Source organism: Betta splendens, chromosome 16 (assembly GCF_900634795.4).
Source record: "Betta splendens chromosome 16, fBetSpl5.4, whole genome shotgun sequence".
Classification (NCBI taxonomy): domain Eukaryota; kingdom Metazoa; phylum Chordata; class Actinopteri; order Anabantiformes; family Osphronemidae; genus Betta; species Betta splendens.
Genome location: NC_040896.2, coordinates 9,209,961 through 9,223,415, shown reverse-complemented (window position 1 = coordinate 9,223,415; position 13,455 = coordinate 9,209,961). Strand labels below are relative to the sequence as shown.

The 13,455-nt window shown below is 52.5% G+C and overlaps 1 protein-coding gene across 1 annotated transcript; it reads left to right on the top strand.

The window, feature by feature from the left end:
- Positions 1–9,564: 9,564 nt before the first annotated feature.
- Positions 9,565–11,175, top strand: LOC114843238 (free fatty acid receptor 3-like). Its single transcript, XM_029129595.3, has one exon. It carries the CDS (start codon positions 9,642–9,644, stop codon positions 10,656–10,658), a length of 1,017 nt encoding a protein of 338 aa, XP_028985428.1. The 5' UTR covers positions 9,565–9,641; the 3' UTR covers positions 10,659–11,175.
- The last annotated feature ends 2,280 nt before the right edge of the window (positions 11,176–13,455 follow it).

Sequence of the window (13,455 nt, the reverse complement as noted above, 5' to 3'; positions counted from 1 at the left end):
CTGCTACTTTCAAAATGAATGCACGCAAACGCGGGGCTCTTTTCATTTGCACCACATTCTACATCCTCGCGCATGTTGACAGTGAGTCCCACCACAAAAGCACCTATTTATTCTGCCGTCCTTCTGAACCGCGGCGCTGTTTGCAGTCGGAGCATATTCCTGCGCGTGCAGTGCTAATTATGCGCGGCGCTCGCTGTTGATTCGCCTCAGATAAATCTGTTCCTTAGGCTTGTTGTGGAGGTGCGCCTGGATCACAGCTCCATCAGTCTCCCAATCCCCCTGCTCCCACTTGTACGTCACCTCTGATGAACAGTCCTGCTGCTCACTATTGGAGGCACTTCATGGTAGTCTAGCACTGTAATGAGTGGAGATGGAGTGCGTTTGAGTACCTGGTACTAGAAAAGGTTACGGCATTGCCTACCAATTCCAGATGAAAGCTGTGATTTATGAAAAGTTTGCAGCGCTTCTACAAACGCAGCTCTTTGCATCTCGCGCTGTCTGTGGAGCAAGGCGCGACTGTCTCGTCTTGGAGCCGCTCAGATGCTGATGTGGCCTCCTTCCCTGGGCCAATTTGCATGTAAATCTGCCCGTGTTGTTTTAGTATACTGATTTACCGTGATTTACTGTGACTGCCGCAAGTAATTGTAATTGTTTACGCATCTCTTCGGAGGCATAAATTAAAAGCAAACATAACTGGAGTGTGGTGTGTGCAAATAGGGCGTCTTCTGTAGAGACGCTCGTTTGACACAGGAGACTGCAATAGGTTTACAGGGAACAACTTAATACCACAAGATGGCCAATTTAATCCTAATCCAATTTTAATTCAAATTCAGTCTGGCTCAGCAGGCATGCGTATCTGCGCCTTCGATGGCGTTTTGTAGTTTGAAGGAGCAGACAGAATTTCGCCTAATGAGCAAACATCTCTGTGTGAATAAAATATCGTGACGCTGCGTTTCTGGACGGTCGTCGGTCTAATTGTTAATCATCGCTGGAATAAACTTGTCGGCCCTTTGACATCCGCGTGTCCATCGCTGTCAAAGTGTCCTTGAGCCAGACGCCTCTGTGCGCTGACCCCCTTTACTGAGATGGCACATGCATATAAATCTCACAGGGACGTAAAATGAAACCCATTCATGATTAAACTTTGCACATCAGGCGGCTGAAAAAAAAAATAATTCCACATTTTAGAGCATGACAGCATGACCCTGGATTTATAGCTGGAGCCTGTGCCACAGCCAGTGGAAATGTCCTTGAACAGGACAGTGAATCCCCACCAGCTCCGTAACTCTAAATCACGCTGGATGGGAGTGTCTAATATGTAAATCATCAGCCGGAGCTGCAGCGGCGCCTCATAAGTCCTCGTCCCACAAGAGGGAGCCATGGGAGAGAGCGTTTGAGGCCATCTATTGATCACTTTTCTCCGTTTTGCCTCCTTAAGGCCTGCGCCATCTGTGCCACGTTCGCGGCTGCTTGTGACGTTAAAACGCAGGCCACGGGCGAAGTTCTTCTTCTTTGGTCTGTAATTGAGCACATGAGAGGACGCATAAGTAAAAGTGAAGGCGTCTGCGGCGGCGAGGAAATGCTGGGTTCTCTCAGCAGCCGTGTTTATGGGCGCTTAAAGGTGGACCGCTGCCTTCAGGGACACATTTCAAACAATGACTTCAAAAAAGACTTTTTGTGTGTTTGTTGTAATCTGTTGTTGGTGCAGCTGAGCGTATCGTGTTGTACTTCATATTTTTAACCATGGCTTTTCTTTCAAATGACAAATGAGAGGCTCGTTGAGAGGTCCTCCTGGAAAAATCTGCGTTTTAAAGCCTGATATTTTGCATTCTCTGTGAACGGCAATTATTTTGGCTCAGAATCGTTTCCCACGGTTGAGGAGCAGAAGTTAAAAAACAGAAATGATCAAGCATCGCAGGTTTACAGCCTCTGACACAATAACTGCTACAGTGAAAGGAAAGCGGAGATCACACCGACCTGGTGTTTCAAAATAAAAAAAGCAGAGGTTCACAGTTTCACACTGAAACCAGCTCCCATGGAGACGGTGCACAGACCTCCCTTTGTTACAGAAGAGGCAGATTCTTAGAACTGCAGTGCAGATAGTTCTCATAATTAAGCCATGCGTTGAAGTAAAAAAAGAAAAAATCTAAGCTCAGCAGAAGCAAAATGAATGATGATAACACAAAACCGGAGCAGATGCACGAGCCGCTGAACGTCTATGCAACACGGAGAAATGCAAGTCACTGCGTTTAACGCTGCGGGTCCCAGCGGACCTGCGCTCCGTCTCTAGGCTCGTTTGATCCTGACGCGAACAAACGAGCTTGACGACCGCTGTGACGGCTCCACGCAGCCCTGCAACACGCGTGGAGCCAGTAATGTCCGTTCAACAGCGACGGTGATTCTGACTGGTTCCGCTGATGAGCTGTTGGTGCAGAAGCTCCCACGCCTCAGAGTCCAACCTTCCACGGGCGACGTGACCCCGTGCTTTTCTTACGGGATGAGACTTGGCTCCATGCGTGAACCTGCCGCAGCCCCGCATCCCGCTCACGCCCCGTCTGCAGCGAAGGGCCTCGCGCCTTTCGTCACGCGGCTGTGACGTCATTCTCTCAGCTGAGCAGTTAAATCGAAGTCCCACTTCGTCTGGATCTTTGGGGCGCACGTCGGAAACCCTCCGTCTGCGGGCGCGTGCGATAAATCCTGACGACGCGGACGCGGCGAGGTTCCGTCACGGCGTCTTATCGCGTGATCTGTGGCTCCGCTCGCTCATAAACGGCGGCGTGGGCTCCATAATGATGCCGCCGCTTCTAAACGACCTCTCCTCACGCCGTCCCGCGTGCACGTTCAGACACCATCCCCGCGCGCAGACACCATTAACCTGCTCAGCTGCTGTTAATGGCCGGGCATTTGTCTACATCTGCGTGTCTCAGGTCCCACAGTGGGAATATCCGCTGTCTGATATTTACAGTGTGTCGTGCTCTATTTAACTTGAATTCTAAACATTATTTAGTGTTACTCGTGTCTAACTAACACAGACATAAAGAACTGGCTCAAACAAATACGAACTGTTCTACCAAATGATTATTCGTTATATTTGCATAAGCGCAGTCTGTGGTAAACATGGTGCTAATCTATTATTTTTGCCATTTAAAAGCGTACGATTAGTGAGGCGACGACCCGCCGTCGTCTGCAGACGCTGCTCCTCGTTTCTCGCTTCCCTCCGACAGTCTGGGAATATCTCTGGCCTCCAAATGCCACGGCGGAGCCACGTGGCCTCATGTTAAACAGGCCTTTGGGGAGTTAACAGTGACATTTACAAAAAAAAAATCCCGGCAAAGTTCACTTCCACTGTAAAATTAGTGGCTGATGTATTTGTTGGACACGTTCTGACGAGGACGCTGAAGGTCTCTGGGAAGTGGCATTTTTGCTGACCTGAAAAAAGCCTGTTGTTAGTCATATCAGCCCTTAACGTGACCCAGTGAATGAGCTGAGTCAACACAACTGGAAACGCGGCAATATACAATATTTGTTGCAGTGGAAAGAGGTCTGTTGTGTTGTGTTACTTTATTCCAGCGTTTGGAGCTCTGAACACAACGTCTTATAACTGACCAACACTTAACAGCGTTCGGATTGAGGCCGTCGCCAGTAAAATGAACTAGATTTGCTTTTTCATAAGCTTCGAACGTTTTACATAAGCTGTTCTTTAACTTGACGTGGAGTCGCTGCAGTAAAAAGACACAGAGGGAGGTTTCCTCACTCATATGTTCAATTCTTTTGTGCAGTGAAGCTTTTTTGACATTTCTTCAGTAAAATGAAATGACAAAGAGCAATTATTGGTCTTAGAGCTACTTCTTTTGCATAGCGTTGCCGTGAGGTCATCAGCAGCCGACTTCTGTCTAAATGTTCCCAAATGTCAGCAAATGTTCCCCGTGGCAGTCATTAAAATTTCATCTGAGCTTAACGTGGAGGCACAGTTGCTCCCTTTGCTATTAGACTGCTAAGATATTAAAGAGGTGTATTATGTACATCTATTGAGCAATTTCACACTCTAATCAGGAGACCGTCCACTTTTAAGTTTCATCGACCTCCGAGAACGAGCGCCGTGCGTCCGTCTCGTGGCTCCGGTCCAATCGGTGGCGCCTTTTATCTCGCCAGTCATCCGTTGTTTGACAAAACCATTGATTCAAATCTCTTTTGCTCATATAATGAGATGAATTTTAAGTACTGTGTGTTTTGATCTTTCCTCCACGTTTTAATCTCCGTGATCCGATCTCCTGGTCTGAGGATCAGCGGCTTTTCAACGTCTCCATCACTTCGGATCAGCGTGTTTATCGCCGCTGTGGTGCAGTGAAAGCTAAACAGCTGAACTCGTGCGTGTTGCATACGAAAGCAGATTCACTGAAAGCAAACTTAATGGTAATATTGTAATATAGGCACTAATTGCTCGTTACACAAAAGGCCGCTTTTCAAAATAAAGGCGACGCAATAGAGCTGAGTTCAGCCGAGTTCAGCAGCTCGGACGCGTTCCTGTTGTGCATGTTTATCATGATGCATTATTGCTCAGGAAGCTCAACCACCGATGCTGCATGTGACATCCATACATCAGCTCTGTTTTTACAGCCCCTGTGGGAGTTTCCCAGCAACTCCAGAGAAGCGACTCGGCTTCGCTCCCAGCGCTGGAGGAGGTTTAACTTAGGGCTTTTCTATTAAAACATGTCAGCGGCGCTTGATGGCTGAAATATTCATCTTTGAAATGGGGCCACAGCGGAGTCTGCGTATTTCTGTGTATAAATAATTGATGTGATTATAATAAAACTGATTAGCTGCTATGGGCAGAGAGCCACCGACTGAAAATCTATTTAGCATCCAGGACTTTTATACTGTTGACCATTTTTCACACAGCTCTTCGCGCTCAGGTCATCCTTGATAACGCTGGCAGCCAAATGTGCAAGATTATCTTTTCAACATGGCGAGCTTTATTTTATGAATATGTCACTGGGAGGAAAATGAGTCCAGCGATGTTGGAAGCGGAGCCACTCTTCAAACAGCAATATGGTGGCTTAGCAGCCGAGAACTCCTCTGTCAGGACGGGAGAATTATGTTTCTTTCTTTTTTTTATTCTTCCGCCGCTGCCACAAATATAAGGAAGCTTATGGGTTCATGCTCCGGGTATTAACAGAGGGATTAGCAGGAAGGCCTCTGAGACGCTCAAGTCCCAAAGCGCAGCACAACAATCTCTCCATTGTTGAGAGATCTACTTGATGTAACACAATTTACTATTTATTTCAAACACACTGAGGCAGAATAGAGGCGCAATTCAGGAGCAGGCGCCGTTGAAGCGGGCCGTGATGCGGCCCGGCCCGTTTAACCGGCCCGGCTCGGTAGGTGAGCTCCGCCTCGGCGAGACCATGCCCGGTCCCTTCTCATCCGGGCCAAGACGAATGGGGCGATAAGGAGCCGCGGCGCTGTTCAGATGCGGCGTGAAATTGGCAAATTAGCAGCGTTAGGGAGCAAATGGAGCCGCCTCTGCTGCGCACGCACAAACAAAAGTAGCTCCCTCTGCAGCCGCTCTGCAGCCACGGCCGTCGACCCGCAGATGGATGACGACCTGCGCCGTGCCGCGTTCAGGGTCCACAGCAGCTCGGTTAATCTGAGCTCTGACGCCGCTCTTCTTCATTTCCGCCTCAGAGCGACTCAGCGGCGCGCGGTGCTGAGATCTGAGGCTCGCGCGCCGTTTCTTCAGACGGAGGTGTTGCACGCGCGGCCGTCTACTTGTCACAAACGCTGCTTTTCTTGGGTAACTTCCTCTTTCTCGGAACCCCCGCAGGAAGCGCTGGGTTTATTAGTAGAGGCTCTTTGCGGTAAAAGCGGGGGCTTTACCCCCATTACACACTTCTCTGCGGCCGTTTTCGGACTGGTCCGGGTTTTGACAGTGCATCTGGTGTCTGTGCTTTGAGGCCCAGCTCAGGTCCACGCTGGGGCAGATTCTGGTTCTGTCTGCATTCTCTGCAGCCCCCCCCCCCCCCCCCCCTCCAGCCCCCGAGCCTGAACCTGGCGTTGATCCGCTCCTTTTGTTTTTTTTCCTGGAGTCGTTGTGTTGCTGCTTCGTCACGCGGCCGCGTCAGCTCTGTTTGAACACGTCCCCCCTGCGTCGAGCCCTGATAAAACACCGCGGGCTGCGGCTGCTGCCGCTGCCGCTCGCCACCTGTTTTCGCGCCGCCTGACGACTGCTCCCAGGAAAGTCCCTTATTCCCCCGCACACACAGGCTGCCTCCAACCTGCAGCTTTGTTTACTTGGTGGATTTAGAAATGCACACAACACACCTGTAAGAACGAGTCAGCTGTGTTTATTAACACGATCCCACCTCTATTGCACCTCTTACTACAGTACACCTGCTCTGTATCTGTTACATACAGATGACATCACCAAACACAACAATGCTGCGCTATTAGTTGAACGTGTTTCTCCCAGATGTACCAAATAAACTGTATCTGGAATAAAGCACACAAATACCCAGAATGCATTTCAGCACTTTCTAAAGAATCACTTTTTAATGCTGCAGATTTATAGTAATTGTGACACGTGCATCATTAAAAAGCCTCGGCAGCAGAAGAAGCCGACCCTCTTTAATGAACCAAACGTACGGCAACACGTCTGCTGGCCTGAATCATTATTCCACCAGTGAGACGACGTTCTGCATATTTCTGAACTGGATCACACCAGTTTGAAGGACATGAAAAAAATGATGATAGGTCTGCAACGACTTCCTGGTCAATAATTAATCACTGGCAGTCATATAATATGGGATCCATACGTGAGAAAACAACACACACGCACAGACATACAGACACCCACACTCACACACACACGCACGCACGCACACAGAGTCACACAAACACACACACACACACACACAGACACACACACACACGCGCGCACGCACGCACACAGAGACACACGCATGCACACACGCACGCACGCATGCACGCACGCAGAGTCACACACACACACGCACGCACACAGAGTCACACAAACACACACACACACAGACACACACACACACGCGCGCACGCACGCACACAGAGACACACGCACGCACGCACACACACAGACACACACACACACACGCACGCACACAGAGTCACACAAACACACACACACACAGACACACACACACACGCGCGCACGCACGCACACAGAGACACACGCACGCACGCACACACACAGACACACACACACACGCGCGCACGCACACACACACACATACACGCACGCACACAGAGACACCCGCACGCACGCACACACACACACACATACACACACGCGCACGCACACACACACACACACACACACACACACACACACACACACACACAGACACACAGACACACACACAAACGCGTGCGCGCACGCACACACACAGACACACACTGACTAAGTAAAAACAACTTTCCCTTCTCTGCATCACTTATTCAAGGCTGCGACTAGACTTCCCTTTATGAGCGTGGACAAGTGTAATAGACTAATGTGAGATATAATATTCCACCACAGATATTCCTTGATAAAAGAATTAAAATATAGACCGTGAAGCTGCTCAACGGGACCTTGGGCACGTTTCTCTTTCGACTCGGCCCCTGCCTTGGTCAATTGTCTCGGGCTAATTACCACAGCAGGCCCGTCCTGCATTGACGAAACGCCGCCGAGTGTTGCAGCGGCGTTTGTGCTCAAACAGCATTTTAAAAATTCCCTCATGTCATTCTGTAAACGCGGCTCTCACTGTGGAACGCTCCGGCTTGCATAATACAGCGCGATGGTGCAAAACCCATGCGCGGAATACAAATGTTATGATTCCAGACGGGAGCGGAGCGTCTGGCGGCGCGTTTGCACCGGTTTCGAACCGGCGCGGGGTTAAACGAGGACGCGGCTCCGGTCGCGGCCAAAAGCACGCAACACGTGCGGCTCGAGCGCTTAAAGACCGCAGGGTGATTTACATACATTAAGCAACATCAAACGGACTCCTTCCGCGCCGCTGAGTCGCTCCACTTCAAAAGCGGACTCTGAAACGTCCACGATCCCCGTGCGTCACGCCTCACCTGCTCCAGCGCCGTCAGACCCCGCTGCCTCGATATTAGGCGATAAAAACAAAGCACTCGCAGAATTATCTGAGCACAACCCACGAGTGAGTCGCGGCCCTTTATTATTGTGTGCAGTGTGTCACTCTCCAAACAACGGGCCTTTGTTTGGTCGCCCATATAACCGGCCCGCGCGCGCTCGCCGCATGTTGTGAGCGCTGCTCTGGCAACAGGTCATCGCTTTTGTCAAACACCTTTTCCTTCCTTCTCGTAATAAAGAGGCGTCCTCGTGGGAGGAGGGGACGCCGCTAACTAAATATGATTTAATAACCTACAATCACGCAGTCTGCCGGAGCTCGTCCGCGCCGCTCGCGCCGCAGAGAGGCCGGTTGTTACCACGGAAACCGTGTTTGGCGAGCGCGGGAGATAAATTGCGGCAGTATCTCTCTAATAATATTTTCCATTATCTCGGCTGGATGTTTAGATTATCATGTAAATAGGGGGACGCGCCGGGCGTCAGGAGGCAGGAGCCGCAGCCCGGTGAGAGGAGGAGACGGGATCAGACAGGTTCGGCTCATCTGGGTTTGCGCGTGCACGCGGGGGGAGACGCCGAGGGGCCACCGCTGCTGTTTTTAGAGTTGCAGTTTGACAAATGTGAAAAATAGGAAACTTTAAAAAAGAACTGAAATTTTTTTCAACTGTCAAAGAGAATCCCCCGTCAATAAGAGGGAAGTCGTGGGGTTGCTCAAACGGGCTCTTCTCGGGTTTCGTCACCGTCGTCACAAACCTCAGGCTGCTGCGGGTTTAAGAGCGGAGCCTCCGTGATGCGGGGCCACTGCTGTGGCGCGGCTCGCTACTGGACAGGTAAGAAGCTCTGCTCAATGTTCTCTGCATTTGCTTTAGAATCAGACCCAGGAATTAGACGCTTCCATGGCTGAAGCGTCGGCCACTCACGCTTCCCCGGTGCAGTTCAGCCATTACGTTTATGAGGGTCATCATTTTCACAACACGTCCAGTGTTTGCGCATACGGTGGCGACGGAATCTGGGAGTTGACGATAAAAAGCACAGTTTTATTTATGACCCAGAGTGAGCAATAACGCAGCTTTGCCTTTGTACAGAGACCGAAACACTGTCTCCTCATTAGCAGATAATTCATCTTCATAATAAACTCTGAAGTGGAGATATGGGGAGAAATTAGGAGGGAGTGGAGCAAAATAAATAAGTGAGGGTTTATCTCTGGCCTCCGCTGTCAGCGTGTAAGCTGAAATGTGACGTATAAAAGTAGAGCGGCGGACTCTGAAACTCTTAAACCTGGTGTCAAACGGACAACGGGTCAAGGAAGCGCGTCGTGCTGTGCAGTAATCTCTGTCCATTCTCTCTTATCAGCAGAGCTCGAAGCCCTCGAAGAAGCGCTGAGCGCGGCGTTATCGGCGCCGACGGGAAGCCACGCGGCCTCGTTCCGGGCTGCCGGCCAATAAGACGCCTCCCCCCCCCCCCCCCCCCCCCCCCCGGAGTCGGGGACATAACGTGACACGTCCTCCCCGAGCGGCAGACGTCAGCGGACGCCACCATGCAGCAGTGCCACACCGGCCTGTGCCTCTCCGTCTACGTCGTCACCTTCGTGCTGGGCTTCCCGGCCAATCTGCTCGCCTTCGTCACCTTCGTCCGGAAGGTGCGGCAGAAGCCCGCGCCCATCGACATCCTGCTGCTCAACCTCACCGTCTCCGACCTGCTCTTCCTCCTCTTCCTGCCCTTCAAGATGCAGGAGGTGATGAACGGCATGCTGTGGGACATGCCCTACGCGCTGTGCCCGCTGTCCGGCTTCGTCTTCTTCATGACCATCTACACCAGCACCTTCTTCCTGACGGCGGTGAGCGTGGAGCGCTACCTGGGCGTGGCCTTCCCCATCCAGCACACGCTGAAGCGGAGGCCCGTCTACGCCGTGGCCGCCAGCGCCTTCTTCTGGGTCTTCTCCATCGTCCACCTGAGCATCGTGTTCATCGTGCCGTTCATCGGGCCGGGGGCGTCGCCCAACGGCACGCTGGGCTCCACCGCGGCCCCCGCGACCCCCGCGGCCCGCGACGAGGTCTGCTACGAGGACTTCACCCCGGACCAGCTGAGGGTGCTGCTGCCCGTGCGCCTGGAGCTGTGCATCGTGCTCTTCTGCATGCCCTTCCTCATTTGCTGCTTCTGCTACATCAACTTCATCCGGATCCTGTCGCGGCTGCAGCACATCGACCGGCGGCGCCGCCTGCGCGCCATCGGCATGGCTCTGGGCACCCTGCTGGTGTTCGCCGTGTGCTTCGGCCCGTACAACGTGTCGCACGTGGTGGGCTTCGTGATGTGGAGGAGCCCGGACTGGAGGGACAAGGCCCTGCTGTGCAGCACCTTCAACGCCTGCCTGGACCCGCTCATCTTCTACTTCTCCTCCTCCGCCGTGAGGGCGACGGTGAGCAGCATGATGCGCGGCGTCCGGAGGCGCCTGCACATGTTCGCGCCCTGCCACGCGCTGGAGGTCTCGTCGCGGGGAACCAGCAAGAGCACCAACGACAAGGAGCCCACGCAGGAGGACATGAACGCTATCTGAGCGGATTGTGGGTATTTCTGCACCAACGAACGTGTGCGCGCGCGTGAGAAAAGCGCGTCTCTGGCGGATTCTGATGAACTGGTGGAGTCTAAAGCCACAGACGTGGTCACATTCAAACAAGGACAGATGTCATTTATTGAAACCTGTGTGTATTATGTGTATAGAATTTTAATGCAGATATTGATTAGAGGTGTAAATGTATGAACACTGGCAGGGATCATAATTTGTATATACATCAAAAAACAGAAACAATATTTTCGTATACTGTCATTTGAGATAATTTATAACTTGCTTGTAGAGACGTCGGGTAAGAGCCTGATGAAAACCAATGAAATAAAGAGATGGGATTTTCATAAACAAACAATATACGTTTACGTAACTGTGTTCCCGGACCGTAGTCAGGGAACGAGGCGACCGCTTGTTTGTGTCCGTGGAAAGACGAGCGATAAGGACTAATTAGTTTGAGTGACGGCTGTGGCCGCTGCGTGTGAAGCCGCAGCATCAGCCGATGTGCGCACCTTTAAATGTGCATTACAATGTTCATGAAACGAGATTAAATTAGAGAAATGAGCGCGAGCGCGTTTCAACACTAATCTGGTTCCACTGTTCATCATCATCAGGCTGCTCCCAATTTACTGGTCATTACTACTGGCTGCGCTTTGTGCTCTGGGCCGCGTGGGCAGCTCTAAATATAACACGCACTTCCTCCAACATGCGAATCGAGATCTCACCCCACACACGGCGCACGTAAACAATGCTATCACACAGGCAAGCGCTGGCAGCGGCGCTAATCCTGTTTTGTGAGGATTAGGCCCGTGCGGAGGTTGAGCCGATCGCTGTGTGTGTTTGACAGGTGGATCATGCATAAAGCATTCATTCTGACACACCGGCCAGGGAGAAGTGACTAAGACGTGCGCGCGCGCGCGCTTCCAACCGCCGACACAATGAGCAAATCCAGAAACATGCGAGTCAGCACGCGCGGCGGAGATAAACTGCTTTGATGTGGGGGGTGATGCGTCCGCAGTTTAGATGCTGCGCGGTGCGTAAAAGCCGCGCTTACAGCCGGGTGAGAGCGTGAACATGAGAGGATGGAGTGAACATGAGAGGATGCAGGATGAGGCGCGGTGATGGTCAGCTGTCTGCGCGTGATGTTTGCCCAAGGATGGCGCGGCCCCGGCACCGCCCTGCGTCACCTGGAAGACAGTGATTGGCTGCTGCGTCAGCGTTGACTCCGTCCTAACAACGCGCGGACGCGGCCGCGGCCGCGAGGGCCGCGAGGGCCGCGAGGGCCGCGGCGGCGTGCGCGTGCCGCGCGTTTGCCAAGGCGAGAGGGGGAGAACGTTGTACTCACGCGGCAGACGTCACTTTCCCCGCTTGCGGAGACGCCTGGCGGCTGTGGGGAGCGCGGAGGCACAGATTAAACACGGTTGTGCTGCGTGTTCCGCTAGCGGCATGCTCACTTACCCGCCAGCGAGAGCACGGCGGCCGCCGCGGACAGGAGGCACGTCTTGAGGATGTTCAGGTATAGGATCAGCTGATTGGGGGCGGCCTCTGGAAAAGGAAGGCCCGCACTGATTAGCGCCGACTTATCACGTTATTGAGCGTGACAGAATTAAATCAGCAAAGTGGAACTGGCTTCGGCTGATGGACGCTCGCCGCCTCCTCCGTGGGAGGAGAGGTGTTTAAACATTGATTGGGAAATTCATTAATTTGATCAAGTATGCGCTATTGGAGGCGATGTGTTGCCTTGGAGTGATCGATGTGTGACCCACATTAACAGGGAAGTAGGGCGCGCGCCGAGCAGGCGGCTCGCGAGGCTCCGTCGTCCCTGAACTCCGTCAGCATCGACTGTTAATTGGGAGGATGCCGCCTCCAGACTAGCTGAGAAGAAAGACCTCGTTTGGGGAATCCAGGGATTCGAGAGTGAAGTCAGGTTCATTTAGTTGCAAAGGTGACTGAGATGACTGACAGTTCACACACTATCGCTTCCACAGGCATGAAAACCCACGGGTTGAGCGATCAGGAAGTAACTGAGCAACTGAGGCGCGAAGATAAAAGGTGAAACACTCAAGGATGCATCTGCAAACAAAAGGCTGCTATTTGTAAATGTGCTAATTGCATATTTATATTAACACTGAGGACGTCTGAAGTGATGAACGCACGCCTCTGCAGAGCGTCTGAGCTCGGCGGCTGCTGTGCTGAACTACACGTTCAAGAATTCTCATTTACCCCAAGTATAAGAGGCAGCGAGGGCATCGGCGACGGCAGGATGGTCCCGCACCTCGCAGGTGAAGGTGGCCCCAGTGTCCGGCGGCCTCGCCGGGAGAACCAGGACGCTGACCAGGAAAAGCTCCCGACTGCGCTCGTCCGTCACCTGGAAGCATTCTGAGCGGAGCGCCGTCACGGGCATCGCCGGCGCGTCTGAAGACAGGGCGCTGTCAGCCGGGCGCTCAGACGGGTCCGCCTCAGAGCGGAGGCCGGGGAGGGCGCAGCCGGCGACGGGCGGCTGACTGGTACCGGCCGCGCCGCTCCGGTAGGTCCAGGTCCAGGTCAGGTTGAGCGTGTTGGGGTGGAAGCCCCCAGTGACACAGAGAAGCCCCCACGGACCAGTCTGTGGATTTGGAGGGACTGGAAGGTAGATTCTGGGAGGAGACGGTGGCGCTAAAGGGACAAAAAAACAGCAAATCACATAATGAATGACACAAGCTTCCAAACAAGTAGAAACGAAAAAGTTCCCGGTGCTGAAGGTCGTCCAGTGGCCAAGGACGAATGCAAAGGGTAGAGTTGAGGGTTCGAG